This window comes from Octopus sinensis, linkage group LG14, assembly GCF_006345805.1.
Source record: "Octopus sinensis linkage group LG14, ASM634580v1, whole genome shotgun sequence".
NCBI lineage: Eukaryota > Metazoa > Mollusca > Cephalopoda > Octopoda > Octopodidae > Octopus > Octopus sinensis.
The window spans coordinates 2,899,708-2,915,287 of record NC_043010.1 but is presented as its reverse complement, the minus strand read 5'-3'; the positions used below and the strand labels follow the sequence as shown (position 1 = coordinate 2,915,287).

Here is a 15,580-nt window from a genome sequence, read left to right as displayed (position 1 = left end):
CAAAGTATAAGAGACTTGCCCAAAGCACCATGCAATGGGACTAAACTCAAAATTGAATAGCTTCAAAGCAAGCTGAACAAAAACTGGTTTGATATTTACTGTTGGAATGTTTTTGATCACAACTCTAGGATGACTTGGGTTAATCTTCAGCAATAACCTACACTACTATCCTCACTATTAACACCCATCATCACTTTTAAATTTGCAGTTATCATCACCATTACTATGACCAAAACCATCACCATTAACAGTATCATCATCATCAGCATCGTCACCTCTATCATCATCATCATCGTCACCTCCATCATCATCATCATCGTCACCTCCATCATCATCATCATCATCATCATCATCAGCATCGTCACCTCTATCATCATCATCGTCACCTCCATCATCATCATCATCATCATCATCATCATCATCATCATCATCATTATCATCACCATCGTCACTTCCACCATCACCATCAACATCAACCTGTTACAACCACTACCACCATCAACCCATCAGCATCACCATCACCACCACCACCATTAACACCATCACTATCATTATCACTACCACCATCACTACCATCACTACTACCACTATCACCTTCAATGACAACACTATTCCAACACCTGCACCAACTTCATCACTGAGACTACCACCAATGAAACACTCGAGGTCTAATGAGAGAGACTCTGTCCAGTCCTTTGACCTGCTAAACATGACAGCCAAATTACCTTCAAAACATACCCAACCATCTTAATTTAAGAGAAGAAAGGCACTTGGGATTAAATGTTCAGATAAAGAAGAGATGGTCATAGCTGGATAACAGTTGCTCACAGGTTTCTTTAGTCAGCACTGTCCTGGGGCTAAACAACACCAGCAAACAATGCCATAATGTTTAAATGCACACCTTACCCCCATCAACACTAACACCAAGACCACTTTTTACAACCACAACCTCCACCACCTTTACCACCGCCACCACCATTTCAATCAACCCCCTACCCTACCCCCACCACACACATACACTCACACAATTACTTCGACCACTGCCAACAACACTAACACCACCATCATCACCACCATCATCTCAACATACACCACCACCACCACCACCGCCAACGCCATTAAACCAGCACCCATCATCTATCATTCCATCACCTAACAGTACAAAGACTTCAACTAAATTTCCTGACCTTTCCCTATTAATTTCCTCTCTCCATTTTTGTCTGAAGTGCCATCTGATGAATGGCAGTGAGTCCAAGAACAATGAGGCAAACTTTATTAAATTATAACCGCATTCTTCCTTTACAAATCGTATTTCAAAAGGCAACTTTTTGTCATAGCAGCAATACTATTGTTAGATATTCTGCAATAGAGCTTTGTGTAATTGTTGGAAGTTCCAGCATTGATTAGCTACACTGTTTGCTTATATCTTGGATAAGATCCTATTGAAGATCTTTTAGACTGCTGGCTGCAGGTCAAGTTTACTATCAATAGCACAAGGAGGCTACAAGGCTATATACTCACTCACTCACATTCGCTCGCTTTGATTCAATGATTGACTGACTGACTGACTAACTAACGAGGAAACGAATATATATACATATATATATAGACATACATATATATGTGTGTGTGTGTGAAGGGTGGAGAGGAGGAGGAGGGAGAGGGAAGGTTGGAGGGGGTTACCATGGTAATCAATGTTTGCAATCTTGCTTTGTTGCTTTGCTTTGCTTTACCATTTTTCTCTATGTTACTGTTACCATTTTTACCTACTTTGGAACTTGAAGAACTTTCATTATGTGTGTGGTGTGTGTGAAGGGTGGAGAGGAGGAGGAGGGAGAGGGAAGGTTGGAGGGGGTTACCATGGTAATCAATGTTTGCAATCTTGCTTTGTTGCTTTGCTTTGCTTTACCATTTTTCTCTATGTTACTGTTACCATTTTTACCTACTTTGGAACTTGAAGAACTTTCATTATGTGTGTGTGTGTGTGTGTGTCAGTGGGCATGCATGGGCATATGTGAGTGAACATATATGTGTGTTTGTGTGTGTATGTGTGGGTGCATGCATGCACATGCGTGTGTATGTATGAGTGTATATGTGTGCATATATATATATATTTATATATATACATATATATACATACATATATACATACATATATATATATACATATATATATATATATATACACATATATATACACACGCACACACATATATATATATATACATATATATATACATATATATATATACATATACATATATATATATACTTGCACACATATATATACATGCAACTATAAATGTGTATGTACGTATGTATATGTGTGTGTACATGTATGCATATATATTTACATACATGCACACAGACACACACACACACAAACATATATGGTGTTGGGGGGAAAAAAATCCATTAAATCATTAACTACTTTCGTGTGAAAAAATAGTAAAAATCAAAGCAGAAACACACATACAAAAAAAAAATAAAATAAAATAAAAAGCGAAATGAACTCAAGAAACAAAATATACAAACACTCATATGCACGTGCACACACACACATACACACACACACAAGCACATGCAGTCTTGCATGAACACATACTCACATGCATGCATACACAGGGACAAAAGAAAAATATTGCGTATGTGAGATGGTGTAATAGATACCATCCCGAGCCTTTTGGAATTCATCAATTATCAACTTCCTTTATATCGAAGATTATAGATATTTTGGCTATCTAGCAGTTGCTGTTGTTATTGTTGTTGTTTAGCCCAAGGTCATCTCTTAGCGAGCAGACCAAAGATGAAAGACATTACAGCTACGATCACCACCACCCCACCATTCTAGACAAATAGTGTATCCAGGACTACAGTACGGAATTTGTATCACCCTTTTTATTTTTAAGAAAGTAGAGGGTAATTTGACTGCTATTTTTAGCAGTTCATTTACTACATAAAGGATCCCATGCTGCCCTATAGTTATTTAGTAGTAGTTGTTGTTTAGTTGCTGTATACATATGACAAGAAGCATTCCATCCGTGACCATCCCATCTTTCTATCATATGTTAGGATTACATAATTCAACGTGTCTTATATACACTCATGCATACACACGCACGCGCACGCACACACACACACACACACACACACACACATATGTTCACTCATATATGCCCATGCATGCCCACTGACACACACACATAATGAAAGTTCTTCAAGGTAAAAACGGTAACATTAAGCTCCATATGATTAAAGGAAGATTTGACTGCTATTGGTGCATGTCAAACAACCAACAACAGGGCCCCTGATCAAGGAGGAATAGAGGAAGTAGGGAAATATAGTGAATGCTTTGTGGAACCAATGGAAATATATACTAAATTAAGAAAACCAATTTGATATATTTTTAGAAAAGATTTTAAGAAAAATAAGATAAATGTGGCTGTATGGTAAGAAGTTTGCTTCCCAACCACATGGTTCCGGGTTCAGTTCCACTGCATGGCACCCTGGACAGGTGTTTTTTACAATGTCTTCAGGCCAACCAAAGCCTTCTGAGTGAATTTGGTAGGTTAAAAACTGAAAGTATCTTTATTTCTTTATTGCCCACAAAGGGCTAAACATAGAAGGGACAAACAAGGACAGACAAAGGGATTAAGTCGATTACATTGACCCCAGTGCATAACTGGTACTTATTTAATTGACCTGAAAAGGATGAAAGGCAAAGTCAACATCAGCGGAATTTGAACTCAGAACGTAGCAGCAGATGAAATACCGTGAAGCATTTCGCCCAGCATGCTAACGATTCTGCCAGCTCTCCGCCTTAACTAAAAGAATCCTGTCAAATATATATATGTCTTTGTGTCTGTGTTTGTCCCCTCCTATCACTGTTTGACAACTGGTGTTGGTATTTTGATGTACCCTTAACATAGTGGTTTGGTAAAACAGGCCAACAGAATAAATATCAAGCTTAAAAGACAAAGTAATTAGTACTGCAGTTGATTCATTTCGTTAAAGAATTCTTTGAGGTTGTGCTCCAGCATGGCCACAGTCTTAGAACTGAAAGAAATATAAGATAAAAAATAGAAAATTAAACGCAAAAATGCTGAGAAAAACAATATACCATTATGTTTTTCTCTATATGGCACAATCTCTGTGCTGACCAAGACTTTCCTTGCGTTTACCAACCAAACCATTATACTGAAGCACAATGGTTTTGTCTAATTAAAACTTATTTATAAACACATTAACTTGATTAACTCACAATTGCCACACTCCCTGGCAACCCCCACCACACACACACACACACACACATTTACACATACACACATATATACATTTTTGTTCACTGTTTTAAGTTGTTTTGTTCATAAATCCTATATTAAACAACAAATACTCCTAGTTTTTCTTCTCATCGTCATCTACTTCGTCATCATCATCGCCACAACCATAACCACCACCACCACCACCACCACCTTCATTGCCATCATCATCATCGTCATTAAAGAAAAAAGTCATTGCATTAATGAAAAAATCATCATCATTGCTGTTGATGTTGCTTTTGTCTTCATTATTGTTGTCGTTGAATCATCATCATCAGTGTTAATATTATTATTATTATTATTATTATTATTATTATTATTATTATTATTATTATTATTATTATTACACCTCAACAACTGTCTTTCCGTCCACACACACACACACACCATCATCCTTCAATAATTGAATAAACCTAAAAATGCAGGCTGGAATTTTGTACCTGAGCAGCTCTACTTTCTTGATTGAATATTGTGAGAAAGTTGATTAGAAATAAAAGCATTTTGCACCACCACATCACAAGCATCACAACATCCCCACAACATTGCAGCTCTGCGCCTTTCTATAGTATAAGATTTCTATAGTACCACATTTCTATAATGCCATATTTCTATAGTACCGCACTTCTATAGTACCACACCACATTACTACATTCATCATTCACATTACCACATGTCCAATACATTAATCATGCACTAATATCTGATTCCCTTATAATTAGCCCTTCCTCTTATTTAAATCCTTCTCAATCAATTTTCTCCTGGTTATTTTCACTTGTTATATTGCTATGGAACATTTTCATGATAATAGTTTCAAATTGTCACAAGTTACAGATTGAAGTGAATTGGACTATAATGGTTTATAGAGTCTTACATCTTTGTAGGGGATGATTAGTGTTGACATTTTTACACAAAAACAAAATGTTTAGGTTTTGAATTTGCCTTTAGGAATTACCACTGTTTTTGGCACATTTGGTCCCAGTAGTCTTTTATTAAAAATTTCTTTTTTGATATAATTAACATCATGAGATTCCTAACCACTAAGCCACATACCTTTGACATATTTAAAAACGAAATGTGCTGCAAACATTTCAGTTAGTTTTGAGAAAGATTTAGAATTTGGAAAGCTTTTGTAAAATATCTAAGTTTTTCTGGAATTCAGAATTAAAGGAGTTTTGGTTAAAATAGAACTCTGAGTATCACAATGAATACTGCAGTATTCATTCTGTGACAACATCTCTTCTCAGAATAAGTACTGCAGTGACTGATCTATAAACAGTGTGTATACATTAAGTATGATGCATAGATGGATATGTAACTTTATTTTTCATTAATTAGTACAATAAATTGAAGTCTGAAATATGATTTAATTAAATGTTCTGGAAAATATTGTGATAGAAGGTACAATAAAACAGGTGATTTTGCATTGAAGAACCGAAGAACTGTTGACTATCTCAGATTGGTTGTTATAAAGGAGAAAAGTAGAACAATATATATTAAGATGGTGAAACATTAACAAAGATGAACTAAACAATCTCAACTAACTGAAAGCTCACTTAGCAGCCATGTGGTTTGGCATTCAGACCTACAGTGTAACACTTTGGTCAGTGTCTTCTACTATAGCTCTGAGCCTACCAATGCCTTATGAGTAAATTGTATATGTGGAAACCACAGCCTGCCAAAAATATATATATACACTTCAGGAAAAGAAAAAATCTGTATAAATATTTTAATTCAGTATTATCGCATTTTATTCAGTGTTATAGCAATTTGCTAAAACATTGAAGGAGATATTTATATTTATAGAGGTACTTACACAAGTTAAATATTTATACAGATTTTTCCTTTCCTGAGGTATGTATACCTTTTTTTTAGTGGAGTTTGTGTATATATATATATTTGTATCTATGTATAGCTCCTATCTACTGCATGACAACGATTGTTGGTTTATTTATATTCCTAAGATTTAACAGTTTGATAAAAAGACCAATAGAATAAGAACCTGACTTTAACCCTTTAGCATGCAAACTGGCCATATTCATCCAAAATATTCTACTTGTTTTATATTCAAACCACCCAGATTCAGCTTCTCCCACCTACCTTACAAGGTCATTCTAAAAATAAACAATCACATCATTGAAATCTCTTAGCTACAAGATAATGTATGATTAATTCAAAACAATGTGAATAAATAACTGTTACATTTGACAGAGTAATCTGAATGCTGAAGGCTATAAGTTATGTTGTGAGATCAATATGTTCAACTAAATCCCTCAAGGCAGTGTATGTCTATGTGTGTGTGCTTGTGTGTGTAACCTTGTTTAGACATCACCTCTGCTACCAACACCTACACTACCACCAACAGTATGACTACATCATACATGTATAACCCCAGTGCCCATGGCTGCAGTCCAGTGACTTAAGCAAGTAAAAGATAAAAGATATTAAAATCTATCCCTTGCATCTTATCCACCCCAATATTAAAATTATCAAAACTGATAAACTCCTCTTTCTTTACTCCAGATTATTTCTTAGGATAATTCTTTTAACTTTAGCAATATACCCTTTATTTTATTTTATTTTATATTCATTATTTATTTGTTTGTTTAATTTAAAATTCATGTCTAACATAAAACAAAACAAATATTGTTTTTTTTTTCTCTTTTGAAGAAAGCGTCAATCACAATGTTAACTTCTAGTTAATTTCATGGAATATCACGATCCAACTCTTCTGCGTTTATTCCCATTCTTTAATGTTCTTCGGCAAGCATACACACATAAAAAAAAGAAAAATCCCTAAAAAAATAATTAGAATCCATATTCTTTCTTACATGTTACCCATCCTTCCATCAAAATTATTTAAACAAATTCCTCAGTCTCCTTTACTTCTGGAATGTTCTCCCCTACACCTTTATTTATTTATTTATTGATCTACTCAGTTTTCTTATAATTAAAATCTTATTGTTTTCTTTTGCAATTTTAATGTTAACATAAAGTAATACAAATAAAAGGTTGTTTCCTTTCCAAAGGAGGCGCCAAGCACAAAATATCGACCTCTGCTCAATCATAGGGCATACCATCATATAACACAAGGGAGTTTATACAAGATTGCATAATCTGCTAGAAATAGAAGCTAATTTCTCTCAAATCATTTATACTCAACCATCTTATAAAAGAATAAAAGAGAAATGAAAAAATGCATAGCCGTCACTCACAACTTAGTATGACTTGGTACTAAGGGATATGTTCATTTTTCACTCACATTTTTTAAAATTATCTTCTTTTTAACTAAATAGTTTGAAACTTCGTATACTGGTATAATTTCTCACACGGAACATGGTTTACTTTCGATGTTTGTAACAAAATTTTGTATTTTAGAAGTTATTTCATGTTAAAGTTGTTGTATTTGGATAATTTTAATCAGTCAATGACATGCATTCAGTTGAAGAAGGCTACTGTTGCTTGCAAGAGTAATTGAAGAGCAACAACTCCTGGGTCATGCTACTTTTATCCTTTCTTCCTTTCTAGTCAGCTCCCAAGTCCTCATCTGGTACTTATTTTGCCAACCATGAAGGGACAAACGGCAAAGTTGACCATGGCAGAATTTGATCTCAGAGTGTAAAGAGGGAAGGAATGATGCTTAGCATTTTGTTTGACATGCTAACATGTTTGCTTTCACTTTTGATTTTTGTGTAGCATAAAATAAGTATATTTTGGTTGTTTTTATTTAAAAAAAAAATAGAATAAAAGTTTTTGATTTAAGTTTTTACTTTATTTTGGAATAAAAACAAAGACGTTTTCACAGTATGTAAAATAGTTTGTTAAGAAATCTGAAAGAAAATCTTTAATTGAAAGTATTGGCAGAGAAACCTTTAAATCATTAAGGTCAACATTTAATTAGAATAAAATCTATCTATCTATTTATCTATCTATACAGCACCCCCTCAACCAACTTACCAATTTACTAATCTTGCTCCACATTCATCTATTTATCTGTCTATCCATCCATTCATCCTATTCACCCACCCAACAATCAATCTGTCTGTCTGTTTGTTTGCCTCTCTCTCTCCCCCCTCTCTCTCTCTTTCTCTTTCTTTCTTTCTGGTGTTTGGCTGTTCTTTTTTAACCTCGGGCCAGCCCTGATGTAGCAAACTTTTGCTCAAACAATTTCCAGTTATGACCACCCTCTGTCAATTTAGAGATTTGTCTAGAATAACATTATCATTATCTAATGTGTCCTTCCTTTATTTAAAATGAAAAGATATAAATTGAAAGAGATTTAACTGGTTGAGCAACCATGTAGAGCTCCCTCATGGGTTCAAAGATCTGGTTGTTGCAGCGATTTAACCCATTCATCCCTGACAGAGAAGACCTACGGTCAAATGCATTCAGATCGGACCATTTTTTCTTTTTCTCTTTTTGCTGACAGAAAGTACCGAGGACTACATTATTAAATGTGTTCTTCATTTGTAAAGATAAAGGATTGTGATACAAAGAAGTTTTGTTTACTGTTTCTTACAAAATCAAGCAACTAAGTAGAGGTTATTTCATTGCTTTCTCCATGAAAATGTGAATGGCTTCTCCCTAATGTTGACTGTTAAACAAACAAAAGGACATTGAGTTAAAAAGTTTAAGCTACAAACACACAACAATGACACCAGTAGCATACTTGAACTCTCTCAATTCCTATGACAATGAGTCTTGAGTTTTATCCACATGAGCATGTTGTCTCTATGTGAAACCAATACTACATAAGAAATGTGTTGGAACATAGATAATGTGAAGACACACATATTTCCACAGCACTGAATGCACCCAACATTAATCTGGAACTATCCTTCATAAAGATTATAGACATACTTACATGCATCTGTAAATATGTATATTTCTATATGAGTTTATATATACATATGTACACACACACACACACACACGCATATATATATATATATATATATACACATATATATATACACATATGCATATATACACACACAAATGCATATATTCATATATATATATATATATATATATATATTGTGTTTATGCACGTGTCTATATGTACACATATGCACACGTGTATGTATGTATATATATATACATACATACATACATACATACATACATACATACATACATACATACATATATATATATATATATATATATATATTATGTATGTATATACATATATACCTATATCCTGCTGTGAAGTATATTCAGAAGTAATGAAGTATTTTCTTTCTTTAAATCTTTGCCAACTAAATCACCACGGCAGGTGGGGGATAAGCCAGTAATGATAGATGAATTAAAGATTAAAACTTACAACGAATAGAAGAATGGAAGCTTAAATAACTCCTCCCTATGTTGATAATATGGAGATTAATCCTCTGTAGAAAATTGCACATCATTGCATGATTTCTGTCAAAGAACACAGCTAACATGTGACAGCAAAACCTAAGAACTAATGATAAGGATCTGGTGACTCTTAGAAATGTGATAGATTCTTTTGTTCCTTTGTTTGTTTCTGTTACTGGACTACAGCCCATGCTGGTGCACAATTCAGAATGGTTTAGTCAATCAAATCAATGTGGACTTATTTTAAATCTGGTGCTTACTCTTTAGTTAAATTTGCTGAAATTCCAAGTTACAGGGTTGTAAACAAACAAACATCAATAGTCAAGGTGTGTGAGACAAACATAAAGCATACACACTAATACACACAAATGTATATATACATACCTACATACATACATACACCCCCCCACACATATATATATATATATATACACACATATATATACACACACACATGCAAATACATACATATATATATATATGTGAAACAGGCTTCTGTACAGCTTCCATCAATCAATTTCACCCACAAAGTATCTATTGGTTTGGTGTTATAATAGAAGATGCTTGCACAAAGTGCCACACAATAGGACTGAACCTGAGGCCATGTAGTTACAAATGTATAGTCTATTGTTTGAAATCCATGATCAGACATGTAATATTGGTTCCAAGTTTTGGCACAAGGCCAGCTATTTCTAGGGAGGAGATAAGTTAATTAAATCAACCCCAGTGCTCAACTGGTACTTATTTTATCAACCTAGAAAGTATAAAAGGCAAAGTCGACCTTGGTGGAATTTAAAATGTATGTAATATTATTGGGTGACAAGCAGCAAGATGGATTAAGGCAGTGAAGAGTACAATTTTCCAGATAATCCCTTTTACATCTAAAATATTTTATAGGAATATATGCAAAGTTTAGGTTAGTTGAAATATGTTTCTGACATATTTCAACTGCTAAAAAGCAAATTCACTGCAGTTACCATAGTGAAAATTTTCTCTAATGGTAAAAAGGTGTAAAATCACCATGTCTATTCAGTGTTACTATCTATCATGATTCTTAGACATCAATGTTTCTAGCTCCTTAGCTTTTATCAATCGGAAATACCTAAGAGAGGCAACTCTGAACAGATCTTATAAAGCTATAGCTTTATCTAAAACACAGACAACAATGTCGACTGATTTGCACCAGCAGACCACCAATCAATCTCAGTACTTAACTAGTAGTATATTTTATCAGCTCTGGAAGAATGTAAGTCAACATTAACCTTAGCTTTCTATAATAATTCTATTCACATCTACGATGCTTTACAGAAATATTAAATCTACCCTTGTATTTGAATGGTACCTTATTTTATGAACACTGAGAGAGTGAAAGACAAAGTTAGTTTTAGTCTTCTATAATAATTCTTTTCACATCTAAGGTTCTTCAAAGAAATATTAAAGCTAAATCTGTATTTGATTGGTACTTCATTTTATGAACACCAGGAAGGTGAAAGTGGAAGTTAGTTCTAGTCTTCTGTTATAATTCTGTTAATATATCAGATGCTTTAAAGGAATTATAAATCTGTCCCAGTACTTGACTGCTACTTAATTTCATCAAATCCAGGAAGATAAAAGGCAAAGTCTTAATCTTCAGTTACAATTCTACTCAAAGTTAGAAGGCTTTATCTAAATATTAAATCTATTTCAGTCCTTGAGTGATACTTTATTTTATCAACCCTGAAAGGATGAAAGGCGAAAGTTGACCTTGATGGGATTTGAACCCAGGATGTAAAGAGCTAGAAGAAATACCACAAAGTATTATTTTCCAACATTAGAACAATTCATGTTATCTCTCTATTTTTCTCTTTCTAAGCATGTATGTGTGTGTGTGTGTGTGTGTGTGTGTGTGTGCATAGATAGATAGGCAGACAGAAAGATAGACAGACAAAAAGATAGATAGATAGATAGGCAGATAGATAAATAGAGAGAAAGAGAGAGAGAGAGTTAAGTAGGTAGATAGATAGATAAACAGACATACACATATATAGATGTGTGTGTGTGTTGTGTGTGTGTATGTTTGTGTGTGTGTCTCTATAAAACTGTTACGTGACCAAAGCCAATTTGCTCTTTCTTCAAAGTTTTGGGCTTTTTTTTCTTCTTTTTGCTGTTTGTGATTCCCAGTCTGTGACACCATCATTAAAGAAACTCTATCAGCAACAACAACATTTTCAAAACTCTTCTTGCCTTATAACAAGAAGCAGTTATTCTCTACTTTTCAAGAAGCAATCCTTCCTTCTCTCACTCTCATTCTCTTTTCACTTCTTTGTTTATTTCTCTTCTACTTTTCTTTCTTCACTCTTTATTTATTTATTTATTTATTTACGTTTGTTCATTATTTGTTGTATGTTTGTGTGTGTTTGTGTGCTTGTGTGAAGCTAAATATAATTTTAGCTTTTAAATAGAGTCTTTTTTCATCCATTCTTTGTTTCCTTCGCAACATTATATACAAAATAGAAAGAAAAAGATTATAATTAGTGGAACCAGACACAAAATTTTATTGGAAGTAGTTCCCCATAGTCATGGAGATAAAACTAGTAGATTGGTGCAGTACACATCAATACCCACCAGCTGGACCTCTCCAGTCTATGAGGGAGTCACATTAAAGCAAGTGAGGAGTTGCCTTGGTGGTCATGCAATTTGCTAGATATCATTTGCGGAATTTCCCTCAAACTACACCTACACTACCATCTTATACTAGGAAACGCTGAATAATGTTATCCAAGATACCTTAGTTCAGATGAAATGGAGTATTGTCATGTTTGCAATGGCCTTTCATCACTGGACTGGCTGCTGTGTCATGGTTGGCCTGAGACTAACCATCAATAACACTTTTGAACCTAATTGTAACTGTAACTTTAACCTATTTTTAATTGTAAGCTATAGTTAGTCAAGATGTAACCCAGCAGAAGGCTAGTATACTTGGTAAAACTAAATGCAGTCAAGGTATTCTTATTAATATTTTATATAACAATCAGTGAACTAGCACTCTTGGTCACATATATCAAATGAACTCATCACTGATTCATTGTATTTATTATGTGGCATGAATAATAAGGGTGTCTCAGTAACTCAGTGCAAAATATTAATATTGCAAAAGCCTTTATTCAAAGTACGCTGGTCGTTTTATTTTCAAGAAATATTTTTGGTAGACACTTGTGATTTCCCTAGTGGTTACAGCTATTACAAGGGAGGTAATCATTTCTTCATATTTAGTGGGATAAGAAATCTGAATCTGAAATGGAATATTTTTCTTGATGTTGAAGTCATTCTAAAAATTCTGACAGTTTTTATTTTCAGTTTGTAATCTTTTATCTTTTTTGTTTTTTCAGAGTTTCTGTATCAGCTTACCTAACAGCAATTTGAAAAGAGAAAAATGCTGGTGATTTTGTGGCTGTTCCCGTTGCTTGTGGATAGATCGTTTGGCATTGACCATATTTATCATATAGAAGAAGAACAGATCCCTGGAACATTTGTTGGAAACATTGCTGTAGATACACAAACCCTGGGTATTGTACCATTCCAGGAGAAGAACCTTATTTGGTTTAGCACACTCCAGCAAGATGCAACAACTAGTTCACAGTTATTCAACGTCTCAGAGTCTGGGAAACTTTACACAGCCAAAAGGTTGGATGCTGAAGCACTCTGTAAATATAACACAGAGTGCTTCCAGATGGTGGATGTTGCAGTCCGTAACAAAGAGTCCTTTGTAAAAATTCTTGAAATAAAAATAATCATAGAAGATGTTAATGACAATCAACCTGAGTTTCCTGAGAAACAAATCAATTTGCAATTCTCTGAAACTGATGGCAGAGGAACAGCAAAGTTTATTCCCAATGCCATTGACAAAGATGTAGGTGTTTTAAATTCAAAAATATCTTACCACTTAAAAAAAAATCTAAATGATCCATTTATATTATCTGTTTCTAAGAAGGTTGATGGCACAGATAGTCTGGAGTTAATTTTACAAGAGAAGTTAAATCGTGAAACAAATGAACATTACAAGGAACAAATTATTGCCAGAGACGAAGGATTTCCTACAAAACAAGGATTTTTAGAAATTAGTATTTCAGTTACAGATGTCAATGATAACTTACCAATATTTAGTCAAAATCTCTATAATGTTTCTGTTAATAATGGCTTTGATAGATCGAGACCAATTATTACTTTGTCAGCTACTGATCTTGATTCAGGTGACAATGGAAAAATCTCATATTTGTTCAGTTCCAAAACATCAGCTTTAACAAGAACTTTCTTTAGACTGGACAAAGAGACAGGAGATATCTATATCATAAAAGACACCACATCGGGTTCTAAAAATATGTATAAACTATACGTGAAAGCTACCGATGGTGGAAATCCACCTTCGAGTTCAACAGCAGTTGTGTTGGTTTATATAAACAACAACCAAAATAATGCTCCAGTTATTGACTTGAACTTTATTTCAAAATCAGCTGAAAACAAAGTCGCAATTTCTGAAGGTGTTAAAATAGGCAGCTTTATCGCTTTCATGAAAATCACAGATAATGACATTGGAGAAAATGGAAATGTTAGCTGCGACCTCAATAATAATGGATTTCAGCTCAAGAGTTTGGGTCTAAAGAAGTACAAAGTGGTTGTAATGAAACAAATTGACAAAGAGAAGAGCAACCATGTTGATTTGGTTGTTACTTGTGAGGATCATGGATCGCCACCTTTGAAGACTGTTAGAGAGTTCTCAATTCAAGTGCTTGATGTCAATGATGTACAACCACATTTCACCAAAGATACATTCAAATTTCTTACTTATGAAAATGAAGAACCCAATTTCCCTGTGGGCTATATTAATGCAACAGACCCTGATCTAGGGCTTGGAGGTCAGTTGACTTACTCTTTGATTGGTCACAGCAAAGGTCTCCTTCTTCCATTTGAAATATCTGACTTTGGATTCATTTCAACAACTCAGCCACTGGACAGGGAACAGCAAGAAGTTTTTAATTTTAAAGTTTTAGTCAAAGACAATGGTATACCTTCACTCAACAGTACAGCAGTTGTTGTTGTTGAAGTTATGGATAAAAATGACAATACACCATATTTTACATTTCCCAGTGTTAACCCTTTCAATCTAGATGTCCACTACCATCCGCAGAGTAAGAGTGACATCACAACATTAAGAGCTTCTGATAGAGACAGCCATGTAAATTCCTTCCTCAGGTATGAAATATTTGGAGGCAATAACAAACAGCTATTTAAGGTAAACCCTTATACAGGAGTTTTATCTTTCTCTCGAACCGTTTACCAAAATGATGCTGGAGCATATAATTTAGAATTAGCTGTCAAAGACAGCGGTACTCCAGTTCTATCAGCAACAACTACACTCTTTTTGACACTAACTGTTAGCAATACAACAGCAAGAATGTACATCTCTGAAGACACAGAGTCGGATAATAGAATACATATTAATTTGATGATTATTATAGTAGTAGCAGCTGTGATAGTTTCTGTTGCCATTGTAGTTTCAGTGACTGTATGCATTGTAAGAAGAAATCATAACAGAGATATTCTATATACCGATGGAATAGACCAAAGCAGTAAATTTATTGGTGATAGAGGAGAGTCTGAATATATGTGTCAACAAATGACACCACAAAATGACGGACAAGTCATAATGGTGACACATCCAGGAATTCACCCTGCAACTGTGTTAAGGAGAGACCCTCATTCAGATAATACCTGGAAAAGTTCATCTTTACGGCATCAACAGCAGCAGCACCACCAGCAACAACATCCAGAAATAAGTCAAGGAACTTATCAGGTAATTTATCTTTAAAGACATTCTTAAAAATAATAATAATAATAATAATCATATTTATTATTATCATTGCACAATA

At 34.2% G+C, this 15,580-nt stretch overlaps 1 protein-coding gene across 6 annotated transcripts in view; it reads left to right on the top strand.

Annotated features, from left to right (window-relative positions):
- Positions 1 to 15,580, top strand: part of LOC115219527 (protocadherin beta-15) — a 291,794-nt gene that overhangs the window by 121,296 nt on the left and 154,918 nt on the right. For all 6 annotated transcript variants that reach the window (XM_036509221.1, XM_036509218.1, XM_036509220.1 and 3 more), the window contains exon 2: positions 13,043 to 15,504. In XM_036509221.1, the coding sequence (XP_036365114.1) occupies positions 13,087 to 15,504 (2,418 nt within the window). In that variant the 5' untranslated portion in view covers positions 13,043 to 13,086. The remainder of the gene's footprint in view (positions 1 to 13,042; positions 15,505 to 15,580) is intronic.